The sequence below is a fragment of the Rattus rattus genome, chromosome 2, assembly GCF_011064425.1.
Source record: "Rattus rattus isolate New Zealand chromosome 2, Rrattus_CSIRO_v1, whole genome shotgun sequence".
NCBI lineage: Eukaryota > Metazoa > Chordata > Mammalia > Rodentia > Muridae > Rattus > Rattus rattus.
In genome coordinates, this window is record NC_046155.1 from 168,426,454 (window position 1) to 168,445,910 (window position 19,457).

Here is a 19,457-nt window from a genome sequence, read left to right on the forward strand (position 1 = left end):
ACCAGAAAGCCGGGAAAGGGAGCATGAAACCCGGCCTGGTGGCCTTAGTGGCATGAATCTGTAATCCTAGCTAGTCTCAGAAGGCTGAGGCAGGAGGATTGAAAGCAACGGTACAGAGTGAGATCAAAGCCAGCTCCGGGAACTTAGTGAAACTTGCAATTAAAGCTTATGGAGTCGGGTGTAGTTCGGTTGGTGGAGAACTTGTCTTGCCTGGCTGGGATCGTAAGCTGAGATCCCAGCACTATGTAAACCACGCGTGTGGGCACATTCCTCCAATCCCGTTCTTGGGAGCTAGAGGCAGGCGTGAGGATAAAACACTGAGGTCATCCATGGCTACAGAGTTTGAAATCTGTCTGGGTTATATGAGACTGTTTCAAAAAAAGAAAAAAGAAAAAGAAAAACGAACGAGCCAAGGGGACAGGGAGATGGCGCAGTAATTAGGAGCACTGGCTGCTCTTCCAGAGGACCTGGGTGCATCCTTGCACCCACATGGTGGCTCACAAGCATCTGGAATTTCAGGCTTCCGCAGGCACGAGGCATACATACATACAATGCACAGACCAAACACCCATACCCATAAAATAATAAATTAAAACTGTTTTTAGTGTAGTTCTGGGGTAGGACCCAGCGTACTTGAAAGCCCTGAAGCACAATTCCCAGAAGTAAAATGAAGTGTTGCTTATGGAAAGGGAAGACGGACAAGAGCTCACCTGCAGAGGACAACCGACTCTCCACAGAGGGTCCCTGCTGTCCCCTGCTGTGCTCTGCTGGGCTCTCTCTAAAGGTCCTTCACAAAGGCTTCTGGGAACTATGAAGGGCGGGCGTGGCAGATGCTTGCCAGCATTGAGAGGCCGAGGCTGCTAAATTTCTTTAAATTTATTTTATTTATTATGTATACAGCTTTCTGTCTGCAGGCTAGAAGTGAGCACCAGATGCCATCACGGATGGTTGTGAGCCACCATGTGGTTGCTGGGAATTGAACTCAGGACCTCTGGAAGAGCAGTCAGTGCTCTTAACCTCTGAGCCATCTCTCCAGCTTCCAAGGCTGCAAGATTTTAAGTTCAAGCTGAGCAAACAATGCATAAACCCTATGGGGGATCACGAAGAGACCTTGTGTCCCGCACACACAGGGACCAGGACACAGGGCAACTTTTGAATGATTTTATTCACAGAGCTTGGCATGATATACAGGCGCGCCAGCCAATGAGGTGGCACAGACCGCTCCTGCCTGAGTCAGCTGCCCACCTTCAAGCCCTCTGAGGATTAGTGCTAGTAATGTCACACACAAAATGGGGAGCAGGGATGGGGATGGGAAGACAAGAGGGGGAGTCCACAACTGTCCCAGGGCTTCAGATGGCAGCGGCCTGGGTCCCCTCAATCCTGGCGGAGCCTGGAGCTGCTGTTTCTGAAAATCCCACACTGGGCAGTCGGACCCTGAATCCACCTTCTTCCCGGTCCCTACTCCCGCTCCGGGCCTTGGGGCTTAAGGACACCCTAGGAAAGCGGAACTTGGGGGACTTCTCCCCAACTGGGGACTTGGAGGCCGCATCACCCTCCTGTCCCTTAGAGCCTTTAGAAGGGGAAGCCAAGCCTACACGAGGCAAGCGGACCCTGACCCGACCACGGCGACCGGAAGCCCCTTCCCCACTGCCTTCTTCCTCCTCCTCAGGACTGGGAGAGCCTTCTCCAGAGGCCGACTCACTTTGGCTGAAGCCCACTCGGGGTAGCCTGAGCTTTGGACTTTTAACCTTTTCTCCAGTTTCTATTCCTTCCTTGGCCCTCGCTAGACCAAACAGGGGCAGCCGCACCTTGAGTTTGTGCCCGCCATCCCCATCGCCCTCAACCACCTGGTACTCAGCGTGGCTACTCACTGGTGATGTGAGTTCTACGTCAGGCAATGAGATGTGGAAGGTGCGCTGGGCCTCAGGGCTCTGGGCCTCAGCACCCTCTCCTTTGCCTCCTGCCCCCAGTGTGGGCAACTTCAGCTTTAACCCGCCCTCGCTCTTGGCTGTTTCACCAGCCTGGGCTTCGTGGCCCAGCCCCACATCCAGCTCTAACTGGGGCACTGTCACTGTGGGCATCTTGAAGATGCCCTCACCCACTAACAGATCACCCCCTGCCACCTGGGTTCCCGGCAGCTCCAGCATCACCTGTGGCACCTGGATCCTAGAGCCTACTGTGCCCTCTGCAGATGGGGCTGCGATCTCAGGGCCTGCCTCCCCAAAGCTGGCCAGTTCCACCTGGGGCAAAGAGATACCTAATGCAGACACCCTCTGCGCCCCCTCCTGGCCCTCTGCAACCACCTGCCTAGTGGTGGACACCTGGAGGCCTGATGGCTTCACTCCACTGGCGACCTTTTCTGTCTCCTGAGCTCCTGGTGTGACCAGTTCCACCTCAGGGATCTTAAGCTGCCCAGCTATGGCTTCCAGCTTTTCTCCTGGGCTGACACGCCCATCCTGAATTTCTACTTCTTTTCCTCGGGACAGCCCAAAAGATGGCATCTTCAGCTTGGGCATCTTCACCTTCCCGTCCCAGCCCCAACCCTTCCCCTCCAGCTCAGCCTCCCCTGCCACCAGTACATCGGCTTCAGAGTCCCGGCCTTTCGCCCCAAACTTGGGCAGAGCAAATCTGGACCCTTTAGGCTTGCTCTCAGCTCCTGCTACCTCCACCTTGCCCGAGGGCAGTTGAGCATCCAGGCTGAGCTGTGGGATGGACAGATCGAGGGCAGGCAGCAACCCCGCTTCCCCAGCTCCCTTCGCGTCCACGTCAGTCCCTGCTCGAGCTCTGGGAAGCGAGATGGCAAACTTGGATACCTTCAGCTTGGTGGCTCGCCCAGGCCCCTCCGCCTCTGCCTTCACAGCTTTGGGCCCTGAAAGTCCAAATTTGGGCAGAGAGAACTTGGAAGTGGGTTTGACTTTCATCTCCACCATCTCCAGCTGCTCTTTCTCGACTTCAACCGTGGGCAGCTGAGGAGTGACAATCTCCACAGAGGGCACGCGGAAGCCCGCCTCTCCAGTCCCTACTGCCACCCTGGGGCCCTCTGGCTTCTCCACTTTGCCAGAGACAGCTTCTTGGACTTGTCCCTCCAGGCCCAGGGCCCCAGGCAAGTCGAGCTCCACAGAAGGGAGAGAGAGGGAAGGGACACCAACACGGGCCACCTCAGTGCCCACCTCTGGCTGCAGACAGGGAAGTATCAGGAGTTTGTCTGGAACCTCAATACCTGCCTCCTCAGGCTTGGCCACTTTCCCCAACTTGGGCACAGTCATCTTGGGCAACTTGAAGCTAAATTCGGTCTTTTCTGCCTGCTCCGCCCCTGCAGATTTCCTCTGTGCCTCAGGAACCTTGGGCAACTTCATCTCTGGCACTTTGGGAAGATGCACGTCTGGGACCTGTGGCACTTTGGGCAGCTGCAGTTCTGGAAGGGGGACATCAGGCACGGCCATCTCAGGCACTTTGGGGAGTTTTATTTCTGGAAGTTTAATGTCAGGCACTTTGGGCAGCTGAACTTCCGGGAGGCGAATGTCGGGCATGGTCATCTCAGGCACCTTCGGGAGCTTCAGCTCTGACACTTTGGGTAGCTGAACTTCTGGGAGGCGAACATCAGGTACGGCCATGTCCGGTATCTTCGGGAGCTTCACCTCAGACATTTTGGGCAGTTGCAGCTCTGGGAGGCGAACATCAGGCACGGTCATGTCCGGTATCTTCGGGAGCTTCACCTCGGACACTTTGGGTAGCTGAACTTCCGGGAGTCGTACATCAGGCACGGCCATCTCAGGCACCTTCGGGAGCTTCATGTCTGGGAGCTTCATCTCGGGAACTTTCGGGAGCTGTATATCTGGAAGGTGTACATCAGGCACGGCCATCTCAGGCACCTTCGGGAGCTTCATGTCTGGGAGCTTCATCTCGGGAACTTTCGGGAGCTGTATATCTGGAAGGTGTACATCAGGCACGGCCATCTCCGGGATCTTCGGAAGCTTCATTTCTGGGACTTTCATCTCGGGGACTTTGGGCAGCTTCACTTCCGGAAGGTGAACGTCGGGTACAGCCATCTCAGGGATCTTTGGAAGTTTCATGTCTGACATTTTGGGCAGCTGTACCTCGGGGAGTTGCACATCCGGAATGGCTGCCTCTGGCGCTTTCGGGAGTTTGATCTCAGGAACTTTGGGGAGCTTCACTTCAGGCCCTTTGGGTGCCTTGACCTCAGGCCCAGCTACGCTGATGCCGAAAGAGGGCATCTTGAGGGTGGGTAGCTTCAGCTTGCTCTCAGCAGCAGCTTCAGGGCCAGAGGGCCGGGATTCCAGGAGAGAAAGCCCAAAGGTGGGCATTCGAAGTCTGGGACCCTTTGCTTTGGCCTCAGGGCTGCCCTTGACTACCTTGGCTTCAGTAGCTTCCTTCCCTCGAACCCCAAAACGGGGGAAACTGAGACGGGGCATCTTGAGAGCCACTTCAGGTACCTCTCCCTGAGCCTCCACCTCTGCACCTGGCAAAGCCAGGTCCACCTCCACAGACGGAGCTGCCACATCCAGGGTGGGGACTTTGACCACTGCAGCCCCTTCCTGGGTATCTAGGCACGGAAGTGTGGGCAGAGTGGGTAAAGAGGGCAGGGTGGGGAGTTCCACTTGCGGGACCTGGATTCCTGTGGTGGGGGGCTCCACAGCCGGTGCAGCTGGGGCTCCTAGCCCAAGGGTTGGCAGGTGAAGGGCAAAGCCGCTGGCTGCCTCTGTTGATGGGGTTCCCTTGGGAACTGAGACCTTAGGGACACCCACCTCTGCGCTAGGCAGCCGAGGCCCAACTAGCTCTATCTGAGGGGCTGTGAATCCAGCCCCTGTGGCTACATCAGCCTCTGACTTGGCCTTCCTAGAGGGAGGAGCAGCAGCAGCCATTCGGGCTACCTGGGCCTCTTCAGCTACTTCTCGGACACGTAGCCGAGGCAGCTGGAGACGTCGTCGGGCAGGGGCAGCTGGGACAGGTCCCTTGACAGCATCGGCTTTAAGGCCCCGACGCAATCGGGAGAACTTGGGAAAAGAGAACTCGACGTCAACAGGGGCCAAATCTGCAGGGGTCCCCAGGGTCCCAGTCACCATCTTCTTCTTCTTCACAGGGGACAGACTCTGGATGTTCTGAGGAGAGAGGAGAGAGGCAGGAGGCTGTGGGACAGTGGGAGGCTGGGAGCAGACAGAAAAATAACCCACCTAGTATACCAGGCTGAGAGAAGTTTTGGGGTAGCGTATACGCCAAAACACATCCACCTTCCTGCCTGCCACTTCACCCCAGGAAGGCAATGAGAGTCATTGAGAATCTCACAGTGAGTGGACAGGGGTGTGGCAATGGGAACCCAAAAATTCCAGGCCCTTATTCTTATTGTAGAGATAAGGAAACTGGGACCCAGAGAGGTAAAACAAAAACAAAACCTTGGGTCACTTAGTAACCAACAGCCAGTTGGGCTAGAATCTGGCCTTCCAGGACTCCAAGAGCCCTAATGAGCCCAGGTTGCATGGTGGGGATGGGTGAGAACCACCTGCTGATTGACAGGAGTGGAGTTTAGGAGCAAAGACTAAAGGGAGAAGAGGGAATTAGTGTTGGGTTAGAGACATGACAGAGGGCCAAAGTGGGCCACGGTGGCAGGGAGTAGGGTTTACGGCGCAGCGACCGCGTCACTAGGGCTGTCCTGGACCGGGACCGGGCTAAGCACGCGTACCAGCTTGGCCACTTTGGCCCGCGGGCCCTTCATCTCGTATCCAGACACCGTCCCGGGCCGCAGTGCCAGGTCCCCGGTGGGCACAGTGCGCTTCAAGCAGAAGGAGACCTTGTAGGGCTCGGCACATTGCAGCAGGCGTAGTGCATCCTCATATTTGAAGTTCTCAAAGAACACACGGGCGCTCAGAAGTTGGTCCCCTGCAAGCGAGGTGGAGGTGAGCCTGGTTGAGTGTCTCCTGACTCCACCCACACTTGGGCCCGCCCACTTCCTAGGAGTCAGCCGGGAGAGGCCCAGGGCCAGATTTTGACCCCGTATATCATATATCATAGACCTTTAGTTTGAGAGAAGAAATTTCAGGCTCTAAGAGCGAAACTGGTCCCGTTGGCTTTAGCCCCGCCCATTTCCGGAAGGAACCAATCCACTCAGGCCACTTATGGTTGCCTCTCCACTTTCCTATTCCATCCTCATCATTCAAACAGAGGGTTCCTTGGGAGATCAGAATCAAAACAGATAGCATCCATGAGCACCCACAGGGGTTTCATGTAATTCAGTTCACTATACTGCCGAAGATGATCTTAAAGTCGTATCCACCTCAAGCGCTAAGATTACAAGCGTTTGCCACCACACCCAGCCATGAGTTATGAAGTTGATAACCTATATGGAGGTACCTTACTTCCTTCCCCATCTTCTTCTTCTTTTTTTTTATTAAAAAGAATTATTTATTTATTTTATGTATTATGAGTACACCATAGCTATCTTCAGACACACCAGAAGAGGGCATCAGATCCCATCACAGATGGTTGTGAGCCACCATGTGGTTGCTGGGATTTGAACTCAGGACCTTTGGAAGAGCAGTCAGTGCTCTTAACCACTGAGCCATCTCTCCAGCCCCCTTCCCTGTCTTCTTAAATATTTTTTTTTTCCCGGGGCTGGGGACCGAACCCAGGACCTTGCGCTTCCTAGGCAAACGCTCTACCACTGAGCCAAATCCCCAACCCCTTCCCTGTCTTCTTGAACTCATAAAAATACACTGTTGAAATCGGAGCTGTGGCTCTGCTACAAAGCACACTATCCTAGAACGAAGGATGCCCTGGGTTCAGCCTCCGGTCCTACACATCCATATGACAGACACAGGGACAGATTTGGACCTCGAATTGTCTTTGCCTAGACACACTGGCCTCGGTTTAACAGAGATCCTGCCTTTGCTTCCCATGTGCTGGGATTAAAGAAGTGTGTTGCCACACTTGCTCTCTCCCCTGCTTTTTTTTTTTTGGTTCTTTTTTTTCGGAGCTGGGGACCGAACCCAGGGCCTTGCACTTCCTAGGCAAGTGCTCTACCACTGAGCTAAATCCCCAACCCCCTCTCCCCTGCTTTTAATGTATGTCTGTGTGTATATATGCTTTAAGTGGATGCTCTCTGAGGCCAGAGTAAGACACCACATACCTTATAGCCAGAATTACTACTGGCTATGAGCTACCTGTCACGGGTTCTGAGCTCAGCACCCTTAACTGTGGAGCCATCTCTCCAGACTCCAGTAATTCTCTGTCTCTGTCTCTGTCTCTCTCTCTCTCTCTCTCCTGTCACACAGCTGCCTTTATTGTAAACAGTAGGTGGGACATGTAGCAGTGGTAAAAAATTAATTTACAAAAGAGGAGACTTGGTGAGCTGCCTGGTGGGAACCCTTGGAGACTCACACGTAGATGTCCACCCAGAGCAGGGGGAAGAGGGCTCCAAAGCCCATGAAGAGTGAGGCCACCAAGGAGATGAGGAGCTCTCTGTACATATCTCATGTGTACTTAATAGAGGTGACCTCGTAAAGGAAGAAGCATGTAATGGAGAACATGCCGATGGCCAGCAGTACCACAGTGAGGTGAGGGAAGACAGCTGGGTTCACTGGGCTGGTATACCTACTCATGGCCTCAAGCTCCATGTTGCCTCACACAGGATAAACCACCCATCCACCTGGTAATACTCTTTATTGTGTCTGTTTTAATGTGTATTTTATTCTTGTTTATGTGAGTGTGTGAGTGTGTGTGTAAGTATGTGTGAGTGTTTGTGTGAGCGTGTATGTGTATTTGTGTTTGTGTGAGTGTGTGTATGTGTGAGTGTGTTTATATGTATGTGGGAGTGTATGTGTATTTGTATGTGTGTATGTGTGTGTATGTGTATCAGTGTGAAAGTATGTGTGTATTCACATGTGTGTATGTGTTTGTATGTATGTATGTATGTGTGTGTGAATGTGTATGTGAGTATGAGTATTTGTGTTTGTATGTATATGTGGGTATATGTGTGTGTATGTGTGTGTTTGTGTGTGTATTTGTGTTTGCGTGTGTGAGAGAGAGTTTGTATGTGTGTATGCGTTTATGTGTTTGTGTGATTGTGTATGCGTGTGTTTGTATGTGTGTGTATTTGAATGAGTATGTATGTGTGTGAGTGTGTATATATATTTGTATATCTGTATGTGTCAATATGTGTTTGTATGTGTATATATGTGTGAGTGTGTATATTTGTGTATATGTGTATGTATGCTGGCTCCAACAGAAACCAGAGAGAGCTTCAGATTTGCTGGAACTGGAGTTATAAATAGTTGTGAGCTGTCCAACAAGGGTGTCAGAAACATACTTTGGTCCTCTGTTCAGCCAGTGTCTTAACCACTGAGCTATCTCTCCAGCCTTTTTTGTTTGTTTGTTTTTGCTTTCTGAAGCTTGGTTTCCCTGTGTAGCTCAGGCTGATCTTGATCTCTTTCTCACTATGACTCCAAGACTAGTCTCAAACTATCAATCCTCCTGCCTCGGCCTCCTGAGTACTAGGATTATAGTACCCCACTTGGGGAATTTTGGGAAGCTTAGTAAGATGTCAAACACCCACATTTATGCTTCCATCCTTGAATGTGCCCCTCTACACTTATAAGGGGTCCCCCAATCTCTGCAGGGAATTTTTTGGAGCACTATCCACCCAGATATTAAAACTGTGAATGTGCAAACTCATATAAACATTGTAATATTTGCATAAGACCTATATACATCTGCCCTGCATTTCCTGTACTTTAAATCATCTCTGGGTAAATTTTTGGAGTTTGATGATTATATTTTAGTGGAGTTGTTGGTTTGTTTGTTTGTTTTTAATGGATGAGCACTTTGCTTGCACGCATGTCTGTGCTCCATATGTACTCCTGATGCCTGGAGGCCCTAGGACTGGAGCCACAGACTTAATGTGAACTGCCATGTGGCCACTAGAAATAAGGGAGGCAGAGGCAGGCATAGCTCTGAGTTTGAGGCCAGCCTGATCTTCAGAGTGAGTTCCAGGACAGCCAGGACTACACAGACAAACCCTGTCTCAAAGGAAAAATCCTCCTCCCCGTCCTCCTCCTCCTCCTCCTCCTCCTCCTCCTCCTCCTCCTCCTCCTCCTCCTCCTCCTCCTCCTCCTCCCTCCTCCCCTCCTCCTCCTCCCTCCTCCTCCTCCTCCTCCTCCTCCTCCTTCCCCTCCTCCCCCCTCTGGAAGAGTAACCAGCACTCTTAAATGCTGAGACATCTCTTCAGTCTCAACTTTTTGGCTTTTTATTTTTTTTTTAACGTTGCTAGAGATTGAACCCAGGACCTTATGCATACTAAACTAATGTTCTACCATTGAGCCACAGCCCAAGGCTCTCACTTGTGAACTTTAGGCAAATGCTCTACCACTGGGCCAGAGCCCTGGTCCTCTTTTCTCTGTTTTTTGACAGGATGTTACTAAGTTGCAGAGGCAGACCTTGAACTTTTCATTCTCCTGCCTTGGACAATTTTAAATAACTGTTTGTTTGTTTGTTTGTTTGTTTGTTTGTGACAAAATCTCCCTGTGTGATCCAGGCTAGCCTTAAACTCAAGATTCTCCTGCTCCAGCCTCCCAAGGGCTGCTGGGATGACAGGCCAGCACCACCAACCCCAAATTACATATGATACAATGTAAAGGCTATATAAATAGTTGTTCTTTTGTGTTTTAAGATTTATTCTGGGGTTGGGGATTTAGCTCAGTGGTGGAGCACTTGCCTAGCAAGGGCAAGGCCCTGGGTTCGGTCCCCAGCTCCGGGGAAAAAAAAAAAAGATTTATTCTTACTTTGTGTGTTTGAATATTTTGCTTCCATGAATGATAGCACAGAGCCCAGAAGAGGGCATATGACCCCCCTGTAAGGGACAGTTGTGAGCCACAGTGTGGGTGCTGGGAACTGAACCCTGGTTCTCTGCATGACTAGCAAATGCTCTGAAATGCAGAGCCATATCTCTAACCCTTTAGGGAATAATGAAAGAAGAAAGTCCAGACATGTTCAGTATGGGCACTTCCCCCCAACACACACACAAATATTTTCAGTCTCTGATTGGCCCAATCCTCAGGTGGAGAATTCAGAGATGTGAAGAGTAGATTGTCTACCCAGGTGCCCTTGCACACCTCCAGCCAGTGTGCAAGAGACAGCTCTGACTTAAGACGTTTAATGGGTCTGCTGGTGCCCGCCTGCCATCCCAAACCTCATGAGGCTGAAGCAGAAGGAATCTAAGGCTTGCCTGGACCACATAGGGAGACTTTGCCTCAAGAAATAAAAACAAGAAAACAAGCTGGGCACCTCCCAGCACTTGGGAGGCAGAGGCAGAGGCAGATGGCTGTATCAAGTGAGTTCAAGGCTCTGATCTACAAAGCAGGTTCAGGATAACCAGGGCTACACAGAGAAAGGCTGTCTGGGAAAAATGTAACCAAACCAACCAAACAAACAAGAAACAACTAAGGCAGCTTTTTGCCAAGTTTCTATCATGTAGCACTGTGAAGCCCGGAAATTGTTCTTCTTTCTTTTCCATTTCTGTTTCTCTTGGACATGGCTCAGAGCTTGGGCATGCTTTCTCTGACACAGTGTTTTGTGTTTTCTTATTCTTACTCTGAGACTCCCCATCCCCCATGCCTGTAGCCAAGGGACTACTTAGTAACCCCCAATGCTTTCTTGGACCCTAACTTAAACTTGGACCCTGGCTTTCTCTCTTCTGCTCCCCCAACTCACCAATTGCTAAAACATACAGATTGCTGGTGTTGGCGTTTTTCTCCCCGTCCGTAATAAAATTGCCCTTGAGCTTTTAAAACAAAACAAAATAAAACAAACAAACAAAAAACACGCACAGTTTGTCTTTCTCCAAACAGGTATCAGCAGGCCATTCAATCCTCAGGTGAAACCTCCTCGGGGATTCCCCACAACCCACAAATTGGGGATGAAACCTAGCCTATCACCGAGATACAGCCCCACCTCAAAGTGATGCCTAGAAGCATCCCTGAGGCCTCCCTCTCTGGTACCCCATACCTAGTCCTGAATATCGGGGATTCAAATCCTTCCACCAAACCCATTATTAGGCCTGCCTGCCCATCACCTGTCAGAGGCTAACTGATCTTGCCCCCAATGCTGCCCCTTACATTTCAGTCCACTGTAAACAAAGCATCTCAACAACATGCATTTCTGCTTCTCTTCTGCCTATGTCCCAGAACGAAAGTCATAGCCCTTATGAGCCCTTCAAAATTGACCTTTCCCCTACCTTCTCACTAGTCTCACCCCACTATTCTGTAAGCTTCTTAAGTGTGGGGACCTTTCTGTGTTCCGTTCACCATTGTAGCCAAAGCCATAAGATGCTTAGTAAATAATTGTTATGGGCTCTTACTCTTTGCTCTCTTCTCTTCCCTGCTTCTTCCCCTTTGTCCCTTCTCTCCCTACCACACCCCTTTCCTCCACATGCTCATGGCCGGCCTTTACTTCTCCCCTCTTCTATTCTTCTTCTCTCATTAACCTCTCCACGTGGAAAAAAATATAATTGTTATGGAGCAGGGATGTACTTCATTGGTAGAGTGCTTGCCTAGAGCTCACCAATGAGAAGCCGGGAGCCCAGTTTATAGAGCATTAGCCTAGCAAGTCCCAAAAGCCCTGGATTCCATCCCCAGTGTGACACAAATGAACATAAACATTTTAAAAATAATTAATTAAAAAAGAATAATTGCTACAGGCAATGCATAAGCTGAAACAGCTTCATCCATATTTCTTAAAAACATCTTTCGTTTAATTAAGCTCCTCTCTCCATCTCAAGTTAACTCCACCCCTTTTTCCTCTCCCAATAACACACTAATTATCACTTACATAGTGCTTACTGTGTGACACTTATCTGTGTGCTGTTTTCAAAACCTGACTCATTTGAGCTACATAATAACCTCGTGAGGTCAGTGCTAATTATTCCCATTTAAAGATGAAAATATGGAGACACAGAAATATCACGAGGGTTCTCGGAGTCCAACACAGACAATGAACCGGCCCTAAATAATCATAGTGCCAGCTGGGCATGGTCACTCAGGCCTGTCATTCCAGCTACCCCGGAGGCTGAGGCAGAAGGATCAAAAGTTCAAGGTCAAGGGCTGGCAAGATGGCTCAGCAGTTAAAAAACGCTCTCTGCTCTTCCCGGAGGGTCTATCGCCCACTTGGCGGCGCACAGGGCATTCCGAGCCCTCTTCTGGCCTCCAGGGGTACAACAGATACATGATACACCGACATAGTTGGTGGTAAAACATCCATAAAAATAAAATAATAAAATAACTATTTTTTTAAGTCTAAAACCAGCCAGGATTACACAGGAAGTTCAAGGCCAACTTCAGCAACTTAGGAAGACTCAAAATTTTAAAAAGAAATTTGAAAGACGGATATAGGGGTACATTTGGTAGATGGAGTGAATTCTTCCTCGACAGTACAGAGAGTTCAGCGTGGGCCTGGGCTCCTTCCCGAGCCCCCAAAACAAATGAATGAGATATAATTCGGTGGTAGAGCGAGGACCTGGCATCTTGAGGAGCTAGACTCAGAAGAATAAGGAAAGCCTCACCACAACCCCTTAACCCCGCCTCCCAGCAAATAAGCACAACTTCAGTTTCACCCTGCCAGAACTCTAGGCAAATACCTAACCACACCCCAGCAGGTCAACCCTGACCCACCAGGCCTTCAGACTCCGCCCCACCCCCGCCACGCCCCCGCCACGCCCGGTACCCAAAGCAGATTCCTAACTCCGCCTCCGCAGACCAGTTCGCCCCGCCCTCCCCAAGCCACGCCCCCAGCACAGGGCCAAGGCAGATTCTTAACTCCGCCCCCATAGACCGGCTCCGCCTACATCCAGGCCACGCCTACCTTCCTGCAAACTGAGGCTCTTGGCGGCCGGTGAGTCCTCTCGCAGCTCGCGGACAAAGATTCCTTCTTTGCCGCCGCCTGCTACATTGAAGCCGCTGACCCCGGTCTGCGCCTCGGTCTCCACGATAATCTCCACCAACTCCGCTCGTCTCAGCTCCTGCAAGGGGCAGCAAGGGGTGGCCATGGAACTCCAGGACGGCAACTCGCCCAGAGCTCGCCATGGCGTTCCTTCCCTAGGTCCCGCGTTGTGGTTAAACCGCTCTCCCTTCCCGCTTGCTCTCCGGGAGGGTCAGGGTCCGGAAAAGCAACAGGCAGGGCGGGACTGGAAGAAGAGGGGGATGAGTGGGCGGGGCAAGATCATGGGCGGGACTGGGAGAGCCAAATAGGCGATTTTGAGAAACTTAATAGTTTTCCTGTCTTTCTTCCATTTCTTTCCTTTTATTTTTGAAACAGGGACTCCTGTAGCCCGGAATATCCATGAATACATCGTATTCACAGAGATCCACCTTCGAGTACTGGGATTAAAGGCATAAGACAAATGCCAATTCCAATATCCATATTCTAAAGACCATGTGGGGCTTTAATAACTACACAACAAGCCTAGGGATTTAACTCAGTTAAGTCCTAGCACGCATGAGATTCTGAGTTCCGTTCCCAACAAAAAAATTAAACAAACCAAAACAGAAAATATTCAACTTGATAGTAGTTATTCCTACAGAACAGAGGCATGCTTCTAATAAAGGGAGACACCCTTAAGCCATGCAGGATGGAAGAATGGGGTCTTGCCCCCTGTGGGCTTGAATATGTGTGAGAATGCTGTTGTGAACTCTCTAACTCCAAGACATGTATAACTCCCTCAGGAAAGGGAATCCAACGAAGGGGGGATGCGTGGGTAATGAATGGTGACCCAGGCAGAAGTGGCATCCGTGGTATTTACTGGCCTGGCTCTGAAACACGCTAGAGGGCTCACATCTGCTTCCCAGAAGGGGAAGCGAGAGGTCTGATTCTGTCTAGGAAACCACAAGATTTTGTGAGCACCTTGCACTTCTGGGCCTATTGATGTACTGCAGAGTTGGACGGTGTGAAAGGAATGTCTGATTGCAAACAGAGACCTGAACAAGCATAGATGAAAGAGAGTGAGTGCAAGGTATTTCGATGACCAGCCGACCAGCCAGGAGGAGCTTGCAGAGGGAAAATCAGGTCTAGACTAGATGGCCTGCTGCAGTGGCCCTGAAGGGACTAGAGCAGGGGAATATGGGAATGCCTTCTTGGAACAGTATGGTCCTTCCATTCCCTTCTAGGCAGCATCTCCATGTGTCTCCTCCATGTTTTTTGGGAAGCACAGGAAGGAAGTACAGCCAAGAAAGTTAAAGTAACTTACTTAATGCCTCAAAGCACGTTAAACAGCCAAGCTTTGTCATAGGCATCCCACCCCCACCCCAGGACTCTATAGGCCGTGAGTGACCCCCTTCCCTGTCACCCTCAGCCTTAGTGAGGCTCCTCTGTAAGTAGAGCATGGTACTCAGTAGACAAGTTTAAAACTGCTAACATTGAGTCCAAAAGCAATGGCAATGACTGAAGGTGTTCTCTTGGTACCAGGCTGTGCAGATGTCCAAAAAGTGAACCGTGGAGGTTCCCAGAGATGCGGACCCTTGCCCTTTCTCACCAGTGGGGAAGCTGGGGCTCCAAGAAGTTAGGTCACCTGCCTGGGGCTACACCTAAAGCGGTGGTAAAGGACTGGATTTGCCCTTGTGGTCCCCAAGTCCTTCACAGTGACTTCACACGTTCTCAGCTCTTCTCTGTAGTGGGTTTGATTCAGGGTCTTGCTCTGTGTTTCAGGTTGTCCTCTAACTCATAGTAGTCCCCCTGCCTCAGCTTCTTAAGTACAAGTTCTAGGATCATAAGCACGTATCCATGTCTGGTTATACTAATCTCTTCTGATAAAATATTTCTGTTGGGGTTGGGGGTTTAGCTCAGTGGTAGAGCGCTTGCCTAGCAAGCTCAAGGCCCTGGGTTGTCCCCAGCTCGAAAAAAAAAAAAAAAAAAAAAGAAAGAAAAAAAAGAAAAATATTTCTGTTGATTTTTTTGTTTTTGTTTTTGTTTCCAAGGCTGGGAGGGTCTTGAGGCTCTGGCTGACCTGAAACTCACTATGAGTACCAGACTGAATGTGTTCGAGATCCACCTGCCTCTGCCTCCCAAGAGCTAGGATTAAAAGCCTGTGCTATCACACCCAGGTATTTTTAAATTTATTTTAAAAGGATTTGGGAGCTGGGCAGAGGTACTCAGGAGGCAGAGGCAGGCAGTTCTCTGAGTTCTAGGCCAGCCTGGTCAACAGAGCAAGTTCCAGGACCTCCAAGGCTTCAAAGAGAAACCCTGTCATGAAAATAATTAAAAAAAAAAAAAAAAAGATTGGGTGGGGAGGGGGCAACAGAAAAACAAATGATTTTATGTGCATTGGCGTTTTGCCTGCATGTACATCTGTACACACCACATACATGCTTGGTGTCAGTGGAGGTCAGAGGAATATGTCAGATCTCTGGGGGTTTTCAACCCCCATTGGGTGCTGGAAATCAAAACGAATCCTCTAGACAAGCAGCCAGTGCTCTTAACCACTGAGTCATTTCTCCAGCCCCTGAACACCCCCCCCCTTTTTTTTAAAGTTTTGTTTAGGACTGGAGAGATAGTTCAGTGGTTAAGAGCACTGACTATTCTTCCAAAGGTCTTGAGTTCAATTCCCAGCAACCACATGGTGGCTCACAACCATCTGTAATGAGATCTGATGTCCTCTTCTGCTGTGTCTGAAGACAACTACAGTGTATTCATATACATAAATAAATCTTAAAACAAAAAACGTTTTGTTTACATTCATTTCTTTACGTATGTGTGCATGTGTGGAGGTCAAAGGAATCAATTTTAGGAACCGGGTCTTTTCCTCTACACCGTGTAGCTTCCAGAAGATTGAACTCAGATCATCAGACTTGGCAGTAGGCACCTTACCCACTGAGCCCATCTGACTGGCCCCTCTGCCCTCTGCTGGGTTTCATCACCATCAGTTCTGAGGATTGAATCCAAGGTCTTGTGCATGTTAGGGTACTCTACCCCCGAGTGACACTTTTCTTTTCTTTTCTTTTCTTTTTTTAATCTTTTGAAACAGGGCCTAAGTTGCCCAAGTTGACTTGGAACTTGAAAGCTAAAATGATAGGCATACATAACCACTCCTATCTGTAGGCCCCATGTTGTGCTGAACATTTGACATAGGTTAATTTCCCCCCTCACATTTACTATTTCCGGCTTCTAGGTGGAGATACAAGGGCCCTGAGAAGCTGGGACAGGGGCATGCCTTCTTGACACCCTAACCTGTGGACACCCACCTCAGCGCTGCGGCTCCTGGCCTCCATAGCTCTGCAGAGAGTCACCTGGGGCTCAGGCTCCTGTTTCCTCTCCTCCTTCTGCTGTAGGACCAGCTTCAGCTCCTCATGGAGCAGCTGCCGCTGAGCCTAGGAGGGCGAGGGGGGTACAAGATGGAGGCTTGAGGTGAGGAGGGATTGTGGGGTAGAGATGGGGCTTTGCCAGAGAAGTCAAGAGCAGGGACAGCATCAGGTGGATGGAGAGTAGGTTCTCTCACCGCTTCCTGGGTGATGGTCTTTTCTCCTGACAGGAGCCCCACTCGGGGTGATGTACAGCTGTAAGCCGGAATTTCACTCTTCCTTTGAGGTCTCGCTGCCTGCCAAGGAGAGACAAAGGGCGTGGGACACCAGACGGGCCCAGGGAAGACAGAGAGGGGTATGTGGAACCAGCCAGCTCTCACCTGAGGGTCAGTTCCAGCTACCTGGGCCTCCTGGGTCTGGGGCTCTAGGAAGAACACACACAGTAGTATTACCTCATATCCCCTGGTAGCTTCCTAAGAGTCTGACACTTCCTTGTGCTTGAGTGCCATATGGTCATTTCCAGGCCGGCCTGGAGAACATAGGGAGACCCTGTCTCAAAGCTTGAGGACCCAGTCCTTGCTTTGAGTTTGAGACAGGGTCTTAGGACATGTTAGCTTCAAATCCTCTATGTAGCTGCAGATGACTTTGAACAAACTCTCTTCCCTCCCACTTCAGCCTCCCAAAATACTGGGGTTACAGGCGACTGTCACTGCTTTTAGTTCACCAGACAGCCTACTTCTGAAAATATGCCCTCTCAGAGAGGCAGTGAAATCTGTACCTGTGTGGTACACACAACCCAAGAAGGCGGCTCAGAGAAGGAAGCCTCCAGCCAGGCCCTCCGGGGGACGTGGAGGAGGAGACTTTCTCTGAGCTTGGCCCCCACCTGGCATGCCAGCCCGCCAACCCCTGCCACACAGGAAAAGGTCAGGCATATGCGGCACATTCCCTCACACAATAGCCCATCTGCTGTGCCAGTCACATTCTGCCCCTGCCCACCCGCCCGCCCACCCACCGCCATACAATGGACCTTCATAGCTCACCACTGGGGCAAAGGGGCTCCGTTGGGAGAGTGCTGGCCCAGCATGCGCAAAGGTCCTGGGTTCCCTTTCCCAGCACTATCTAAACCAGGCCTGGTGGTAACAACTATAACCCCAGCACTTGGCAGGTAGAGGCAGGAGGATCAAACGTTTCAAGGCCATCCATAGCTCCCGAGGGCAACTACATGAAACGGGTCTATCACTTAGGCCACAATTGGCCAAACTAGACAAACCTCTTGACACATACACACATGCTGTAATCACACACATACACACCCCACCACTGGCCCCCAGTGTCTGAAGGCTCCTGTCACCAACTCCTAGGAATCTTAGATTCTATGTCAGAGCCCAGCCTCCCTTGTGAATCCTTTCAGCTCCTGCACACAAGCTGAAGACCTCTCCTAAGATGGCTTCCCTGTGAACCAGGCCCTGTGAAGGCAACCTGAAACTCACCCTACGGATGCTAGTTGTCACAGAGGCAGAAAGCAAGGCTCGGTGAGAAGTTTTCTGTCCAGGGTCACATAGCCAAGAGGAGGCAGAGTACAGGCCTGTGCCTTGGACCTCTGTTCTGTACCTAACTTGCAATGGCAAAACCTAATTTGCAGAGCCACTGGGAGAGAGTTGAGGTGGACAAGAGGAATCAACTCCAGAGGGACCTTGTCAGGGCCAGGCCTGGCCACGGGACCCTATCTTCCTGACAAGTAAAGGAAAGTTAAAGACAGAGTGTCGTAAACTGGGTGTGGTCAGAGACTCCTGTAACCAAACAGGATTATGAGTTACGATGTGGCCTAAGCTACATGAGACCCTGCCTCAAAAATACTAAATAAATACAGGAAGGCAGGAAGAATTATGGTTTATGTCCAGCCTGGGCTACATAACATGTTCTGGGTTCAACCTGGCCTATAGCATGTGACCATCTCAAAGAAAAAAATTACAAAAACAACGAAAGGGGCGGGGGCCTGGAGAGATGGCTCAGTGGTTAAGAGCACTGGTTCCCCTTCCAAAGGACCCGGGATCGATTCACAACACCCACATGACAGCTCACAACTGTCTGTATTAGGGGATCTGGCTGGCACCTTCCAACATACATGCAGGCAAAACACTAATGCACATAAGATAAAAATGAATGCATCTTTTTAAACAATGGGAGTCAATAAGGTTCTGTGGGACCTTGGCAGAGAAACTTGCCTGAATATAATGACAGATACCAAGGAGGATGATGAATGCCGCATTCTTGCTCTGGGACCAGGCAATGAGGCTACACTTAGAACCTGATACAGGGAAGCCTAGGCAGGACACGAGCAGCACAGTGTCCCCTTCTTCATCCCCCCCTCTTCATCTGTGCCTGGAACAGCTGCCCAGCCTCGGTTATATTTAGGCCTCTGAGCCCTTCCTGAGCCACATGCCCAGCTCCTGGGCAGGGGTGGGGGCAGCTTCCGAAGGAAATGTTCCCTCCGCAGGCACTCTTTGTTCTCAGACCTGCCCGTCCCACTAGGTAAGGAAGTGGGGGTCAGGCTTCCGGGGAGTCCCTGGTTTGTGTCACAGGAAGAGGGAATGAGGTTCTCTTGTTGAATTGTGGCCAGGCAGAGCCTTCTGGTTGTCGACAGCTCATTTCTGGAAACACTACCCTAGCATATGTATGAAATTCATCCAAAAATTTTCAAGGACCCCGTTTCTAAAACAAATTTACTATGTGTTAAGGTCGGGAAATGTAATGTCTTAGGCGGGAAGTGGTGATGAGCACCTTTAATCCCAGCCCCCAGGAGGCAAAAGCAGGCAAATTTCTGAGTTTGAGGCCACCTTGGCCTATAGAACCAGGGCTACACAGAGAAACCCTGTCTCAGAGAAAAACAAAACAAACAACAAAACAGAAAGGTAATGTCTTTTAATTAATGGTGGGCATTGAACCCAGGAGCTCATAGTTGCTGGCCAGACACCCTCCCACTGAGCTACCTCTGAACCCTCTACTTTATTTGGTGTTTGGGGGATACAAAGCCTAATGTACCCCAGGCTGGCCTCTGGCTCTCTATGGAACTGAGGGTGACTTTGAACTTTTGAGCCTCCTTCATCAACCTCCCTCCCTAGTGCTGGGATCACAGCTCAACCACAGCAGGTAATTATGAGACGC

General features: G+C 50.4%; 1 protein-coding gene and 1 pseudogene across 1 annotated transcript; both read right to left on the minus strand.

Moving 5' to 3' along the window:
* Positions 1-1,147: 1,147 nt before the first annotated feature.
* Prx (periaxin) lies at positions 1,148-16,355 on the minus strand. Its single transcript, XM_032894112.1, has 4 exons — positions 16,236-16,355; positions 12,865-13,021; positions 5,699-5,895; positions 1,148-5,120 (listed from the first exon to the last, which is right to left on the minus strand). The coding sequence occupies exons 1-4, from the start codon at positions 16,260-16,262 to the stop codon at positions 1,350-1,352; spliced, it is 4,152 nt and encodes a 1,383-aa protein (XP_032750003.1). The 5' UTR covers positions 16,263-16,355; the 3' UTR covers positions 1,148-1,349.
* LOC116892426 lies at positions 7,389-7,695 on the minus strand (annotated as a pseudogene).
* Positions 16,356-19,457: the final 3,102 nt, after the last annotated feature.

Coding starts and splice junctions, on each gene's coding strand:
- Prx (XM_032894112.1), bottom strand. CDS start 16,262: ATGGAGGCCAGGAGCCGCAGCGCTGAG. Junction 5,896..12,864: donor GAGCCTCAGTTTGCAGGAAG/GTAGGCGTGGCC, acceptor CCTCGCTTGCAG/GGGACCAACTTCTGAGCGCC. Junction 5,121..5,698: donor GGGCCAAAGTGGCCAAGCTG/GTACGCGTGCTT, acceptor CTCTCTCCTCAG/AACATCCAGAGTCTGTCCCC.